This window comes from Rhea pennata, chromosome 4, assembly GCF_028389875.1.
Source record: "Rhea pennata isolate bPtePen1 chromosome 4, bPtePen1.pri, whole genome shotgun sequence".
Classification (NCBI taxonomy): Eukaryota; Metazoa; Chordata; class Aves; order Rheiformes; family Rheidae; genus Rhea; species Rhea pennata.
Window position 1 is genome coordinate 66611700 of NC_084666.1, and position 16106 is coordinate 66627805.

Sequence of the window (16106 nt, forward strand, 5' to 3'; positions counted from 1 at the left end):
TTTCCTCAGGTCACCTCTGAGCCAGCTTATCAGCAGGTTTACAGATGGTTGCTGCCAGGCCGGACAAAGCCAGCAATAAGAAAGCTATGTATCCTGTGGTGGGCAGTGAGACCTCTGGTAGATAAGCGGGTGACCATTCAGCCTCTTAAACAAAGCTGTGATGGTTTTGTTGTGCATGACTCCTAAAGTCAAAGACTAGGAAAGAGGGGAAATGCAATAGTATTTCTCAAAAGCATCCACTGGTGAAGGGGTGGCACTCTGATGTGAGATTGCACCTGAATGATGGAGGAGGGAGGTGCAAGTTCCCACATTTCCTTCAGTTCCCCTTTCCTTTCCTGGTTATCTGCAGCTCTTAGCCCTCACAGTCAGTGTTAGGGATTGAAGGTGCGGTACAGAGCACCCTTGCAGAGGTGGTTTGACGCTGTATGGCTCGTGAGAGGACAGGCAGTGGCCCAAATGCAGATGTCTTTGTGGAAGTGCAGCACAGTGCCCTGGAAAAGGAAGGTTTCACCTACATTTTGGAAAAAGGGGTTGGGGGAGCTCATTTAACACCAGCTGTCCCTGAAAGCAAGAGCTCCTCAGAGACTGCAAATTCAGAAATGTGGGAAGCTTATTTGTATCCCCCTAAATAAAGGTGGGAGGTGAGCCACTGGCCTGAAACCATCTTCTGAGGAACATCCAGATACTCATTTCCAGCCTTTCTTTCCACAGTGACTCATTTAGAAAGCAGTCTGCATGTTCCAGACCTTGCATCGTTTAGCTGCTCTAAAGCAAGAGAAAGCCCAGCGGTACCGGTGGGATTATACACAAGATCGGGTGGTTTGGGAGTAGAATTAGCCTAACATAAATACGTAACTAACTCTATTTCTCTCATGCACACTTCCTAAATCCAGAAAGAACAAAATTCACACTGGTTAGGTCAGAACTGGAGCCTAAAGAATCACACTATGAGCAGCCAGATCTTTTGGGGCAATAAAAGACAGTGAGAGGCTTTGCATCCCTCCCCTCCTGAGACCTGGAGCCTGGACCCAGTGACGCCGCTTTAAATCCTGTCTTGCACTGGAGGAGGAAATTTGGCCTCTCCAGAGACTGCCCTTGTATCAGTGCCAGGGCTCAGAGCTGTCGTTTTTTCCTGAGCAGTTTCAGCTGCTTGGTCTGCACCGTTACCCATATGCCACAGCTAGGCAAACGGGAACAAAATCATGAGCATCACCCTTCACAGAATGCCCTTAAAAAATATATGTATTACCTGTAATGGTTGTGTTGGAAGATGCCAAATTACTGCACATGAGCAAATGCCCCTGCTCCCTAAGCTTTGTCTGTATTGCAATAACTATCTTCAACACATTCCCTGTGTCTGTAAACAGAAGACCCCAGGGACTTCGCAGAGGCTTCAGTCATTTACAATCCGGTCCACACAAGGCCGTGATGCTGAGAAAGGAAGTGCAGGATTCAAGTTTGAAGCACTGTGTATACAAGAAGCTTCCTGTGGCTTCCCAAGAGGCTCCAACCTCCTCTGGCGTCAACGGGTTTCACAGGCTGCATCTCTCCCGTGCACTCACACCTCGTTGCAGGATCCCGCTCCACCTCTGCCTGGTGGCTGGTTTTACTGCTCACGGGCCACAGCAACGAAGACAAGCAGCTGACCTGGAAGCAGTGCTGTGCGCCGCAGGCAGACGCCTGGCGCCCCGCTGCTTCGGCTGTAATCGCGCAGAGGCAGGCAAAGCTGCGGGGACCTCATCCAGCCGGGGCACGGCGCACAACGTAACGCTCTGGGCTTGCGCTCCCAGCAACGACCCCTGGCTGCACACTTACCTCCCACTTGCTCCACTCGGGACGAGAGAGCTTCCTGCTCCTCCGAGACAGGCTTGTCTCGTAGGTGGGAGCACCGCCGTCCTGGCTCCTTCCTTTCCGTTTCCGCGGCACCACGGGCTTCGTGTTTCTCATCACTCCGTCTTGCAGAAGCTTTGGGCGCTTATGTCTGCTCCCAGTGTTCCCAGCACTGCCACCAGCCAGCCGCAAATCTCTTGTAATAACTCGGTTATTCTTGCACCTGATTTATGCTGTTGGTAGCCCAGCTGCTTCACCAAGATAAGAAGGATAGATACACATCACTCACAGAGCCATGGAAGAGAAAATCCTCCTGCTGAAACCCTTTTAACCATTGACATTTAACTCTCTCTCTGCCAAATATGTCTCTTTAAAACCTTCCCTAGCTTTTGTGACAAAATGTTTTTTTTCATTTGCAAGCCATCACCAGGACAGGTGGGTCTTTGTATTGACAAATTTGACTAAGAAAGAAAAGGCTATTTATTTTTCTTCTTTCTGTTTTTTTTTTTCTTATGAGAAGGAGATTGCTTCACAAATAATGATAATGTTATTCACCCTTGCAGATCTTTAGTATCTTTTCATTTAAATTGCCTGGTCTCCACTGGGCTATGGGGTCCGTTGTATCAGGCTTTGGACAAACACAAGAAGGTGCAGGCCCTGCACCAGCCGATTTGGGGAAAAAAACAGAAAAAGTGCTAGTTATCAGACCATACAAAACCTCCACAAAGCTCAAGAGGATGAGTTGGGGGGGTTTTGTTTGTCTGGTTTTTATTTGATTAGAAAAGATCTTACTTGTCAGAGGTAGTCATTTTATAGCTAGATAGTTGTGTTTTTGTTTTTCTGAAGTTACACCCTCTGGTGTTACTGGTACAGACAAATCAGGTTTACCTTCACAGTTAAGAAAACATGGTTTTAGCACAAGATACCTAATGCCTGTTGTCTTTCCTGCTCTGAAGTGGTAGTTGAGGATCTGAACTGAATGGCAATTAGACAAGATCAGTCTCATGCAAAGTTCTGACCTTGCCCAGTTACCTGATAGTAAAAAAAAAAAATGTTTTTTCTCTCCAATTTTTAGCAAGATAATGGTTGTGCTATCATTTTACAGACAACTCCACCCTTCACGGAAGAACAAGGATGCCTCTTCAGCAGTGATGACTCAGCCTAAAAATGTTATTGAAGAGGAAACCCTTCATCATTTTGTATTTTTGGTAGGATTCTTATTTCTTATGTTATACTGCCACCACTGGGACAATTTCATTTGTTCAATTGCAGCCACATTACATTTTACAAAATTTATATCCATTCCATGCATGACCCTGCGTATCATTTTGATCAAAGGGCAAAGCATTTTCACAGTATATTTATTTAATTGGGTGCTAATAATCAGGATTTGTTGCTTTTGAGTGCAAATCTCTGGTTTAGGAAAAATGAAACAATTCAGAAATTTCTAAAACAAGTCCTGAAGAGAAGGACCTAGGTTACAGCAAAGAGCAAGGAAGAGATGAAAGCATATGTAAAATCTAATACCTACTTACCTCTTTCTTTTCTTTAGCTACAATTGTTAGAATTTAAAAATAAAGGGGGGAAAAAATGTTCTCAGGGAGTCATCATTTTGGGAAATGAACTAGCCTGTAGCTGCAGAACCCAAATTCTGGCATAAGTGAGCTCTTGCAAATATGTTTCCTTTCTGAAGGATTAAATCAAAAAGCCTTATGCACAAATAACCCTCAATGGACAAAAACTGGGGAAAGGAGAAGGCTGAGATGAAAGAAAGTCAAATACTAAAAAGTGTAAGAGCTGCACTATCTGTGAAAGTAGCTGTATTTCACTTTTAGTAAATGTGTGGAATCTCATATTGTTCACAAACACATAAATTTCATGTTGTTCAAGAAGATGCTATTTAACCAGTTTAACAACAAAAAGCCTACCCTCATTTCCTAAATGGCATATTATTGTAAATGTGTATGTGTAAAAGTTATATTCATACTGACACAAAACCTAGCTTTATGAAATCAGTATTTTTCTCTGTATGAAAGATGACCTGGTGCTTCCAGTTCTTTGTTGCAGGTGGCTAGAAAGGAGAACATGTTAATATTAATCACACATTACTCGGTGAGGGGTATGCTGTTTGTGTCATAAATCAGTTTCTATACAGATTCTTATTCCAGCAGTGAGTTTGATCTACTTCTCTGCACAACTCCGCTGATACCATGAGTAAAAGGTAAATCAGGATGTTTATCTAGAAACAAATACTGACTGCATTGTAGCCGCCTTCTACCAATGGAGAAGAAATTGGACACTTCTGTCTGCAACGACTTTGGCAACGAAAGGACGAGCCCCCTAGTGAATTTTCTCTCTGCTGTTCCAAGGGCAGATGGCATTTCTGTTTTCCCTGTCATCTTCACAGAACAAGTTGTGAAGAACCATTTCCAGCTCCTACAAATGGGCATTTTGATTGAAAACCTGGAACCAGCAATATTCAGGGAAATGCAGTTTTCCTCCTGTTTCTTTTTCATGGAAATTTTTTCTCTTTTTCTCCTTGCTGCATTGAAGTAGTCAGGGCCAGAAGCAGTTAGATACTCCATTTCAATTGAAAGATGGATGGGAAGTGTTGGCAGAAGAATGGGTGGCAGTGAATATAAAGAGTTAATAGGACAAGGTCAGCCTTTGGGAGAGCTGCTGATTGGACTGAAGCCCTGGGGAAAAAGGAAAGGAATAAAAAATACAGGATTGCACTGAAAAACAGAAGTGAAACTCTGTTTTCATCCTTTCTCATTTGATTTTTAAAGTTTGCTACACTTTGCTTCAAATTAACTATAAGCTGTTTAGCAAACAGAGTGATTGAAGAAACATAATTATTGTTATAATATATGAACATAATATATGAAACATAATATATGAAAGAATGAAGGTTATAAAACCAAAATAAGATGCACTTGTAACACATTATCAGTCACTGTTCAAACTAAATACATTGATTTCACCACCTCAAATACAGACTGTTTACAATGCAGGCTTAGTCTAAGTGTGTTAATGGATTAAACAACAAGAAGTGATTAGTCTGAGAGAGTATTTTCAGGTTGCTTTATAAGGAAAGAAATTGATACAACTGACATGTTTCTTTGGTATAAGCCTATTTAATCACAGTGTCCTCTGAGCATAGATGTCGTAGACCAAATTAGATCCACCTCGAGACTTCCACAGCTTGAACACAGTTTGAGCAGGTTCTCCAGTACAGCTTTATACAGCAATTCAAAATATGGCATAAATATTACATATTTCAGCTACCATATTGGATGGAGCTCTAGCACAGGTAACAAGGAAGCCAACAGCCTTGCTATAGGGAGGATCAAGGTGCCCACAGCAATAAAAACGGACTGGAGAAGAAAAGTTTCTGCGTAAGAAATGTTTTCTGCAAAAGGCAATGAGAGGGATGAAGGTAAGGACATCTAGTTGGCTCCATCTCTGACAGACTCTCATTTCATTTGGCCCAGCCAGCTACAGCTTCCTTTCACAGCTGGCTAAACAAGAACAAAGCAAAAATCTGTGCAGACTAGTCATTATGACACTATTAATAGCAGATACAAGAGCATACAATGAACATAAGTGTAGATATAAGGGGAGTTCAAGTCCCTCTGATAATCAGTACGCAAGTATTATCTGCAGATCTATTACAGAGACACAGGAAGCTGTTTCTAGATACTAAGTTAATAAATGTATCTATTAAATCAAACAATTGCATCCATTCATCATCAAGCACAACACAACATTGCTACCAGAGAGCATGTGATCTTCCTTAACCCAAATACACTAGTTAGCAGAGAGACTTAACTGATGCAAAACCCTGTTATTTCACAGAATCCTGCAAAAGGACAGCAAGGAATACTGTGCCATGGGAGAAGTCCCCAACCTACCCCTCAGTGTGTTTAGCCTGGAACAGCAGGCAAATGCAGGCCATCCTATAGTTCATCTTACCACAAAAACAGAGCCAAAATGAATGTAAGCAGTCACCACAGATACTAAAAAAAGAACAAAAAAGAATACAAAAAAAACCCACTCACTTAAAGGGGGAGTTGGGCGTGTTAGACATTTCTACTAAAAAAATGTGATCCTGAAGTCTCTGCCACCTAAAACCAGAGGCTCATGAATTCACTAAATGTCTTCTGCTGTTTAGGTCTGAAGTCCCGCAAGCGTTCTGATTTGAAATGCCAGGAATATCATAGTAAGATTGAGCAGCTAGGTATATATCCCCCACATAGAGTCACTCAGGATCCAGAAACCGCGAAGTTCCCTGAGAGATCTGATATACAAAGTATTCTCAGAGCACAACCACCACAGACAAGAATTACCCTTCAGAAAAATACAACAGCTATTACTATCTTTTAAAATGTGTCTGTGGGCACCTGTGCTTCTCTTTTGGCTATCTTGTAGTATATATATGGTGGCCTTCAGCCCAAACCCATACAGCAATTATTTTTGCCAAGAGTTCACTAGACTTCCGATGTTCCCTGCGTTCCTGCAAGGAGATCCACCTCCTTTCACCATCCTCCCAGGAAGCACCTCCAATGGTCCAGTCATCCTCCCCACCATGAAGTGCAGCACTTAGCTGGCCCAGGAGATCTAGCCTCGGTGTGCAGACTCCTGATGAGCAGACCTCAGAAAAGATGAGCTGATCTACAGGTTAGCTCCATTACCCTGAGAATGAGAAATTTGGATTAAATTCTTTTTACCTCTTGATGAAATTCTAGTCAACAACTCCTGTCTCCCTCGCACATGACCTGCCCCAGTCTCTAGCCCATTCAGGCTGTCATGAAGATGAAGATAACCTCTACCTCTTCTGTAGAAACTGAAAAACTGCAAGAAACAAATTCAAGAGATAATCCAAATATGACCATGTCCATAATCTAATGATTAGTGAAAGTGAGAAGTGGTTCTTGCTTTAGAGAGTATGTCCATATTTGAGAGGAAAATGAAAGTGAGCTTTAGCCTCTGAAAAAGTCATATTAAGTAGTAAGCAGAGCAGAAAGGCAAGTGGCACTACACTCCATGTCTAAGATGCGATGAAAAACAAAGGGGAAATCTATTACATTTTTGCAAGAAAGTATCTGTCCCCAGGATATTATGAATCTCACATGAATAGTGATACCTTTCTGTAGCCATATGTAAAGCACTATTAAGGCATGATCTCTCCTCCTCAGCATCACTCAGGTGATGAACATGCTGGGAATTTCAGGACCTATTCTGTGGTGCATATCTTTCCCTGTGAACTCCATAGGGAGCTCAGGTGTCTAATATAGAGCTCTGGAGTCTATGGTGAAGACAAGTTCCCTAAAAATACATTATAATCTCCTGGCCTTTGTTGTGTTTGACACACTAAAAGAGATGAAATAAATGCATGCTTCCTTAGTGATGTGATCTGCTCTAGCATAGATGTTACAAACTATAAATGCCAGAAAACAGAACTATAGATTCCCTGTATTTTGCAGGTAGAGAAGAATGAATTCTGTCCATACTCCAAGCTGATCGGACACTGGAAGACAGCAGTAAATGTAGCATTGAGCTTCACCTAACGAGCCCTGCTGGAAGGCCACATAAAAGGTGAGCATGGCAAGCCTGTATCTGAAACATCCTCCAGACATGGCTGAAGATGAGATTCTTGGGAGCAGAAGGTACCTTGGTGAAACTCCGCCAACCAGCTGCTTACTCCGAAAATGCAACCAGGTGATTCAATATCTCTGGCTTTCAATCCTCTACCTCTAAAGTGGAGACAATTCCTACCTGAGAACTTAGGCTGTAAGGCTGCCTTCCTCCCAGTGAGGATTTGTATAAAGCCTGCTAACACAGGGCTCACTGCTTGGTCAGAGTTAGTAGGTTTTGCAGCTGCGCAAGAGCAGCACTCAGCCTAGGGCAGCACTACTGACAGGCATCCCATGGTTGTCACACCCCATGTCTGGGCACCGCTTTGCTGCTTGAGGAGACATCTGCACCCCTCACTTGGCCATATACCCTCATATATCATAACCATGGCCTGTCTAGTGGATTGAGTATAACTGTACTGCAGTGACATGTCAGTCACAGCGTATCTTAAGGCAGAAAACAGTTTGGTATGAACATAGCGTCTTGTAATGAAAAGCATCAGGAAACCTTAACATTAATAAAGCAGTGTACAAGCACTGAAGGAAATGAGACAAAACTCTTCATCACTGACGGCCACTGCTGCCAGAGGTAATAAAAAGTTACCCCAGCAGGCCTCACTGTTCAGACTACTGGCCATGAATACCATTATACTATGCATCACCAGATTCCTTATAACCTTCCTATTAGAGGGATTTTTCACCCCATTAAAGGGACCTATCAATGTTAATTGGACCAACAAAGGCTAATTACTCAGTTGTGCCCCCTTGAAGCACATCTTCTCCTCATGAGACAATTGTGTTATAAAAGCTGGGCAAGAAACTCAGAGTAGCAGTTTTGGGGTATTGAAAAGAAGAGAAGAAGCTTGGTTGTATCAGAAGGATAGAGGTGGTAAGTGTTCCCTTAGCATACAGGTGATTGAAGTAGGGGTTATTTGTGTTTATAAGTGGCTCTAATTTTGATTTTAGGCTCTTCCTAGAATATTTGAATTAGTTTCACCTTAGCATTTTAAATATTGGGAAGGAGGGGAGTGCTGGTTATGTTGAGAGATTTGTTAGCTATTGTAGGGTAATTAGAGACTACTTTCATATACTGCTCTATCAGATATGATCATCTGATCTCCTTGGTATCTATACACCTTTGATCTTTGGTGCTACCTACCCTGATCTTTGGTGCATACTAAGTGGGGTTATGCTTGCTTTAAACACATCTGTGCAAAGCACCACCTTCAGTTTTATGCTGTCTTACCCATGTAGTGCAATCTGGAACTGTAAGAGGCCTTATGTGGCTAAAAGCATGCAGCTGAAGGAAACTGTCAGGGAGACTTGTGTGGGAAGCAAGGAATGTCTGTGGTAGGGATTATTTCCATCTGGTAGGAGTCTTCTTCGTCCTGTTTCCTAGGATTTCTGTAGACAGAAACCAGGGAGAAAATTTTCTCCTACTGCACCTAGTGTACTATTCCCAGAGGGTCTTATGGCCTGGAACTTGACTTCTACTTCCTTTAAGGAAGGAAGTGAATTGATCTTTGCTAGGCACATCAGACAGAACCCATTTTAAAAATAGTAGATTGAATGAAATTCTGACTTTGACGAGCTTCTGTAAAATCTTGAGGGGTTTTTGTTTAACTGAAAAACTTTTTATTCTCCTTCAGCAAACCCCAAGATAAATAACTAATGCTTTAAATAGATAGAAGCACCAGACAGCAATATAAAAACAAAATGCCAAATTTCTAATGTAGGATGGTCTGCTCTCAATTTGGTTCTGCCTAGCTAGATAGAAGTAGGTCTCTCTACCCTAAAGTGGAACCGGCTAGCATAAAATGGCTGAACTGAAACTCAGAGGCAGAGGCTGTTGATGATATGATTTTGGCCTGTCTGGAGACTCAGGCAAAATGCATTCTGCTAGTGCATTGATCATTTAGCTTGGAAGAAAGCAACTATAAGAAGCTGCAGCTAAACAACAACACTCCCTGGGACACAGACTCCTACTGCTTGTAGATAGCTGGTGAGCAACTGGAGATACCTAAACTACTTGCTTTTCTGTTTGTTTTGCTGATGTAAAATTGCTTGAGCTCCAAGTGTTTGAAGCTGTCAGCCTGATTTGTGATTCTTTCATTGTCATGGCTGATACCCAACACAAAGTACCTGAGTAACAAAGTTTAAGTCTTTACTATTTCAGAATAGAGTGGAAAAGACCTTGAAGAGGAGGTCTAGGGATCAGCACTTACGCACATATCTTAGAGCTCTGTGTCTTTGGCTCATTATAGAAGTGAAGAAAGAAAAGTTGTGGAGAAGAGTGGCCTCACAGTAAGTTTGTGTTCATAGCTCCATCTCCTGTTAAACTTCAGTCTGTAAGAGTATTCCTCCTGCTTGGGACCCTTTGATATTGAGGTTAAAGGAAATATATATGTGTGTGTGTGTGTGTGTATAAGAAATGTATATACGTGTGTGTGTATACATATAACATCTGAAATGATGATTTTGTGATTATATTAGTAAAGTGTACGACAGACTGAGCTAGTCTTACCTCTAAACAGCTATTCATTCACTGAAGTACCAGGAATTCTGCCAGAGCATGTTTGATATTCCTAGGTGAATTAGATACCATCTCAAACTAAAATCTATGATGTTCTGGAATAGCACCATGAATAGTTAGTTTTTTAGAGCTGAAAGACCTAAAATGACCTCAGAAATCATTTGTAGATTTTTCTCTAAGTGTGTTAAGTGGCCAGTCTGTGTGGTGGGTTTTTTTGTTTGTTTGTTTTTTGGTTTTTTTTTTTCTTTTTTTGAGGGGAGGGAAGTAGAAATAATTGCACTGCACTGGAAATGGCACCTGCCTCCCCCCCCCAAAAAAATGGGGCTAAGGCTTCATTTCAGGGAAATATTGGCAGGGTTTTGAAGTGCCCAAGCAAAGGACCTCCGTAATGCATTAATTAAAAGTTGCACTCTGACAGAATTGAACTGGGGATGAATGGTTTAACTACAGTTTGAAATAATCAGTGAGATGAATGGGTCTGAGGCAGGATTGCCCTTGGTAATCACGTGGCTCTTACATAAGACTGAGGTAAAAATAAAAACTAGTGCATGTATGTACAGTTGTTCGACATGCTGGCACTTCCCTTCCCCCAGTGTCACAAGCAGCAGATGTGACTTCATCTCTGCTGAAACCACATTGGTTGGCCTCATATGTTTGCTAATATAGTGTAATAGCACCTCATCCCAAGCCGGGGATGTAACCTCATTCAGTCTGCTTCTAAACTGCTTTGTACACTAAGTCAATTAACTTCATCGCTAAAGGCTTCAGCTGGTAATGTAGTGAATTTAAAATAACTTAAGTTTGAATACAAAGTGAAGCATGTTATCTTCAGGCTCTTAGCTGAAGACTTACTAGAAATGCATATCAAATAGTATCTCTGAATGGCATAAAGACCCCCTTAAAAACCCCAGTGAAAGCTTTTGTCTGAAGCATAGCAATCACTTGTAAGCTGATCTGTAATAGCACAATCCCTTCCACGACCTAAAGTTATACTTTGTGAGAGTGAGCACACTTTTAAATAGTTTCATGTGACTTTTATTCTCTGAAGGATCTCAAAAGACTATGCTTCATGTAGAAGCGTCCCAGCAGCATGCATTTGCCTTATGGCTGTAACAGAACTATGGTTCTCTTTGACCAATGTTTAGTACTTCCCCTACAGGCTCTTGTATGGCTTCCTGCTCTTTGGGTGTCTAGAGGTGCAGATGCACAGCTAGACTCAGTATAGGAATAATTACTAAGTTTGGGCACTACCAAAATAACCACTAGAAAAGTTCTGGCAAGCACTTCTTGTACTGGTAGCTCCCCCCCACCAAGTCCTTAAACCTCATCTGCTTTTTACTGTGAGTGCTGTTTCCTAACCTCCTCTGACCCCTGCTGTCTTCTGCAGCTGCAATAATGGTGACAGCAGCCAGAACAGAAGTGCTCGGTGTGCTTGTAAGAGGTGCACACAGCTGGCTTGCCTTGGCTGCCAAACCTTTGCGGCAGGTGAGATGGGAAACATTGCTGCATGGAGAAGTTTGGGGAGAGCGGCGTTGGTTTTACCAACTGGATTTCTTCCTGCTCTGAAGTCTTGGGAGACCTTCAGGACTTGGCTTTCATACCTCGATTTGAGGAGTGCAGCCGAGGGGCCAGGCGGGAGCCGACTGCCCCTGTATTTGGGGAGGGGAAGGCTGCTTGCGCGCACACACACCAGCATGTGGATTATGCAAGGCTGCAGCTCTGACAGAGCAGAAAGGCGTCTGCAGTCCAAGGTGACAGCTGAGTGGGTGCTGTTCAGGTGCCGATCTTGCACCCGAGCACGCTTCAGAGAGCTTTCAAGCTCTCGGGAGCTAGAGTCGCACTGACAATAGAAAGTAGCAGCGGTGCCGGCTGAGGGGCGCTCACGGGCATGACCCTCGCACCCCGCGGCACGCAGGATGCCGAGGCGGCTTTCCCGGGCTTTGCTGGCTAACGCACAGCTGGTTACCTGACACTGCCCGGGCTACGCCGCCCGCCCGCCCTCTGAGGCGGGGGGAACGCGGGGAAAGCCCCTAACCGCACGGGGCCCGGGGGGGGGGGGGGGGGGGGGCGGGGCGGCGACGGCCGTTAACCGCCCGCAGCGGCCGTTGGGGCCGAAGCTGGCGGTGTCCTCGCGCGGGCGGCTCGCAGCGACCGCCTCCAGCCGAGCCCGAGGGGGGCCGGGCTCGCCTCTCCCCCGCCACAGGGACTCGCCTGCCGACGCGGCCTCCGAGCGGTTGGGGCCCGGCCCGGGATGGCGGAGCAGCGTCCGCCCTCCTCCCCCCGCCGCCGGCCGCGAGGCTCCTGCCCCTTTAAATGCGGGCGGGCCCTCTGCGGAACGCGGCGCCTCGCCAGCGCCCCTGGGCTCCGCGCGGCCAGCCCTGCGCGGGCCCGCCCCCCCCCGCCGTTCCCATTGGCTGTCGCCGTGCGAGGGCGCCCTGCCCCATCCCACGGCGATTGGCTGGCGGCGGGGCTGGGGTTCCCGGATGCAGGCACGCTCGGCGGTTATAAAGCGCCGGGGGAAGGCGGGAGCGGGCGCAGTTTGAATCGCGGCGGGTCGGGGTAGGTCGGCGTTGTCGCGCGGGTTCGGCGTGTGTGGGGCGCTCTTCTCCTCCGTGTCCCCCTGTGTGGCGCTGTGGTCCCGTTCACGATGGTGAGGAGCCGCGTGGGGCAGCGGAGGGGGCGCGGGGGCGCGCGGCCGCGCCGCCTCGGCGATGGCAGAGAGCGCGGTGACCCGGCGGCGGCCGTTGGGGGAGAGGGCGCGCGCGGGCGGCGGCTGAGGGGGGGGCGGCGCGCGCCAGCAGGCGTTTTACCTGCCGCAGGCGGCGGACAGGGGCGGCGGGGGGGCGCGGAGAGTCGCACGCGCACTGGTGCCGCTGGGGAGAGGGAGGGGCTGCGGCGCATGCGCACGGCGGGCGGCCTGTGCCGCTAGGTGTAGCGGGCAGAGCGCAGGCGTGGTGGCGCAGCGCGTGCCGCCCCACGGCGGGGGAGGGAGGAGGGACGAGGAGCGCATGCGCGGGCGGGATGCGGTCGCCGCCGCGCGGCCCGTGCCAGGCAGAGACGGAGGGTTGGAGCCGGGTGGCGGGTTAGCGCTGCTGCCGGTGTGTCTGCGCTCACACGGGTCTCTCCTCTTGGTTAGGCTGGAGGTAAAGCTGGGAAGGACTCTGGAAAGACCAAGACCAAAGCGGTGTCCCGTTCTCAGAGGGCTGGCTTGCAGGTGAGCAGAGCCTGGAGCGTGGGCAAATGAAAGTCAGCTTGGCCTTCCATGTCCAGCTTGTACCTTGTGAAACCTGGGTAGCCAGTGTCTTCTGTCCATTGGCATAAGGATCAGTCTGGTGCTTGAGTATGTTAGTGTTTGGCTCAGCCATGCTCTGAGCTTCTGTACGTCTGTGCTGGCAGAATTGCCTTGTGGTTTTGCTCCTGCTGGAGGTTAGACTTGTGAAGTTGCTGATGTGGGCTGGGGAGTACAGCTAAGGACACTGTGTGCCAGCTATTGAAATGTAGACTTCAATGATACACAGCACTCCCAACACTAGAATTCAACTAGTACCAGTTGCTTATGCTGGACAACAGAATTTCTGCAGCAGAAGTGCTTTATGATACTGCTTTTATTCTGTCTCTGTGGTGACAGCATACTCATATTTCTGTTTTCTTTCAGTTCCCTGTTGGCCGCATCCATAGGCATCTGAAGTCTAGGACTACCAGCCATGGGCGTGTAGGAGCTACAGCTGCTGTGTATAGTGCAGCAATCCTAGAGTACTTGACAGCTGAGGTAAAACTGCTGCAAGTTGGTCAGTCCAGTTGAAATGGTATAATGACCAGTCTCCCCTGTACTTTGCCAGTTTGAACTGGGTTGTGACTCTTCATTTGCTTTAAGCCTGTTTTTTGAAGTACATGCTTCCTAAGGAGTCTATGAAACACATATGGAATGTTCTGCTCTGCATTTTGTGCAAAGCAGGTAGCTGTGGCTTATAACAGAGGCATGTGTGAAGTGTTTCATAAAGTGTACAGTTACAGCTTTTTCCATTTGCTGCAAAACATCACCCTTTCCTTGGGGAAACCTGAATCCAAACTGCTAAAAGAGGAGCTGGTTAAAAGATGTACTGTTTGGTGTCCTCATGTCACTGAGCAGTTGGTGTAGAGAAGAGAACTAAAGCCATGTAATTGTTCTCATTTGACTTGCTTAACTCAATCTAAAAATGTTCTTGTCTTCAGGTTCTGGAGCTGGCAGGAAATGCATCCAAAGACTTGAAGGTGAAACGTATCACTCCACGTCACTTGCAGCTTGCAATTAGAGGAGATGAAGAATTGGACTCTCTCATTAAGGCAACAATTGCTGGTGGTGGTATGTAACTTGCTGTCAACCTTTGTGTTAAGTGGCAAGAAATCCAATAGTGTTAAAGGTTGTTCTTCAAATTCTATTTGAAGTGCAAAGCTTAGAGAAATCATTGAAGAGAACTAATGTGTGTGGTTTTTGTTTTTTTTTTTTTTTTTTAATTCTTGGTATTGCTCTTTCTTAGGTGTAATACCACATATCCACAAATCTCTCATTGGAAAGAAAGGACAACAGAAAACTGTCTAAAGGATACCAGGATTCCGTGTTATCTCAGGACTCTAAGTACTTAAATTGTCCAGTGTTGGTGATTCCAGTGGACTGTATCTGTGAAACACAATTTTGCCTTTTTGTAACTTTGAGAAGCTAAAGCTCCCTGAGCTTTCTAACAAACCAAATTTCTGCATTGAAGTCTTAACCGTATTTAAGTGTTACCATGGCTTCAAAGAAGCTATTGTATTTGTAGTGGGTTTTGATTGAGCTGACTGTTTTTAGATTGGTTTGATTAAGTAAAGGAAGTGTTTGGTTTTGTACAGACTTTTCATCCACTAGAGTGGAAGTATTCAATAAATGTTATATCAATACCAAATGTGTCATGTACAGTAACTGAAAAACACTTGGTCTCAATTATGCAGCTCTGAAGTGTTTCCAAGAACACACAACTGATAGTTCTCCAGGCTGTGAAGTACTGCAGGTATCTATTTTCAAATGGAAGCATAGTCCTGGAATACTGCTCTACTAGTACAGCCCAGTTTGACTGACATGGTGCATGTGTTTCACCCCATCAGGTTAAAACATTCTTAATTGAGCCTGATGACCTTTAGAAAGGTATATCTAAGGGTCATGCTATTTAAGGACAAATTTACTTGATGCAGCCTTCAGATTATTGTGGATGAAGAAGAGTGTAAGCTTTCTGACTGGCTGGAGGTTGAAAATCTAGAACTTCTGTCTATATTTCTGTTAATGAAAGGCCATGATTGAGTCCATAAAAGAAATGAGAAGGGTACCACAGTAATCTTCACTGGTTTATAGTATAATTTTTTTGTGGGGGGGGGTGTCTAAAACACTTGGAAGGTAGCAGTCTTTAAGCTTGGCTGAGCGCTTTCTCAACAAGGCTGTGTGTCTATACTGATTCTATCAAATGCCAGTGGAAAACCTGTTGTCAAAGTAGCTATCTTAACATCGCATTCAGATCAGTGAGCTAAAACTACTTGTTTTCTGTTACTCTTGAGCCCTACAGTGATTAGGTGAGAAACTACCCATCTATCTTCAAAGTCTTATTTTGTAATTTTTATTACAACTTCTGCATCAGCTCTAAGGTCATGGATGCTGTATCCTTAGCACAGCAAACTGAGGGAAGTTCTAGTCTTATTTCTTTTATCTGTGCTTCCTTAACTCCCTCTAGGTTTGTTACTTAAAAAAAAAATGTGTGTGTGTGTATACACACACACACACACACACACACACACACACACACACACACACATTTTTAAGATACTGTCTGCTGTGCTATGTTCTTATTGCTGAGGCGAAAGGTCCTGTGAAGCCTTAAATTTGTGGTGAAATGGATGAGGACAATAAACTCCCCGCTCTCTAGAACCACTTCTCATCCAGCAGCTCACTGCTTTAAAGATGCTTCTGCATTAAACAGGGCTAATCTGTTCTGACAGCCTCTTGCAGGTACTGTGCTCTGCTGCAGCGTCGTAGCTGGAAGGTGTTGACCTAGATCCTAAAACGTTGGCTGGATCTATATTAAACAACCGCGTTCATCCTCTTA

At 45.1% G+C, this 16106-nt stretch overlaps 1 protein-coding gene and 1 long non-coding RNA gene across 5 annotated transcripts; both read left to right on the forward strand.

The window, feature by feature from the left end:
- Nucleotides 1–46: 46 nt before the first annotated feature.
- On the forward strand, nucleotides 47–7499 carry LOC134139593 (uncharacterized). 3 transcript variants are annotated; one of them, XR_009958216.1, is made up of 4 exons: nucleotides 47–851; nucleotides 1368–2265; nucleotides 2936–3038; nucleotides 3999–4307. It is a non-coding gene; the product is annotated as an uncharacterized LOC134139593 (long non-coding RNA). The 3 variants fall into 3 exon arrangements; XR_009958215.1 differs by lacking the exon at nucleotides 3999–4307 and adding an exon at nucleotides 7317–7499 and having other exon boundaries at nucleotides 47–2265; XR_009958214.1 differs by having other exon boundaries at nucleotides 47–2265.
- Nucleotides 7500–7535: 36 nt separating this feature from the next.
- LOC134139591 (histone H2A.Z) lies at nucleotides 7536–14918 on the forward strand. 2 transcript variants are annotated; one of them, XM_062574177.1, is made up of 6 exons: nucleotides 7536–7551; nucleotides 11387–11484; nucleotides 13136–13213; nucleotides 13655–13768; nucleotides 14212–14341; nucleotides 14517–14918. In XM_062574177.1, exons 1-6 carry the CDS (start codon nucleotides 7542–7544, stop codon nucleotides 14576–14578), a joined length of 492 nt encoding a protein of 163 aa, XP_062430161.1. In that variant the 5' UTR covers nucleotides 7536–7541; the 3' UTR covers nucleotides 14579–14918. The 2 variants fall into 2 exon arrangements, with proteins under 2 accessions (XP_062430161.1, XP_062430162.1); XM_062574178.1 differs by lacking the exons at nucleotides 7536–7551; nucleotides 11387–11484 and adding an exon at nucleotides 12499–12649.
- Nucleotides 14919–16106: the final 1188 nt, after the last annotated feature.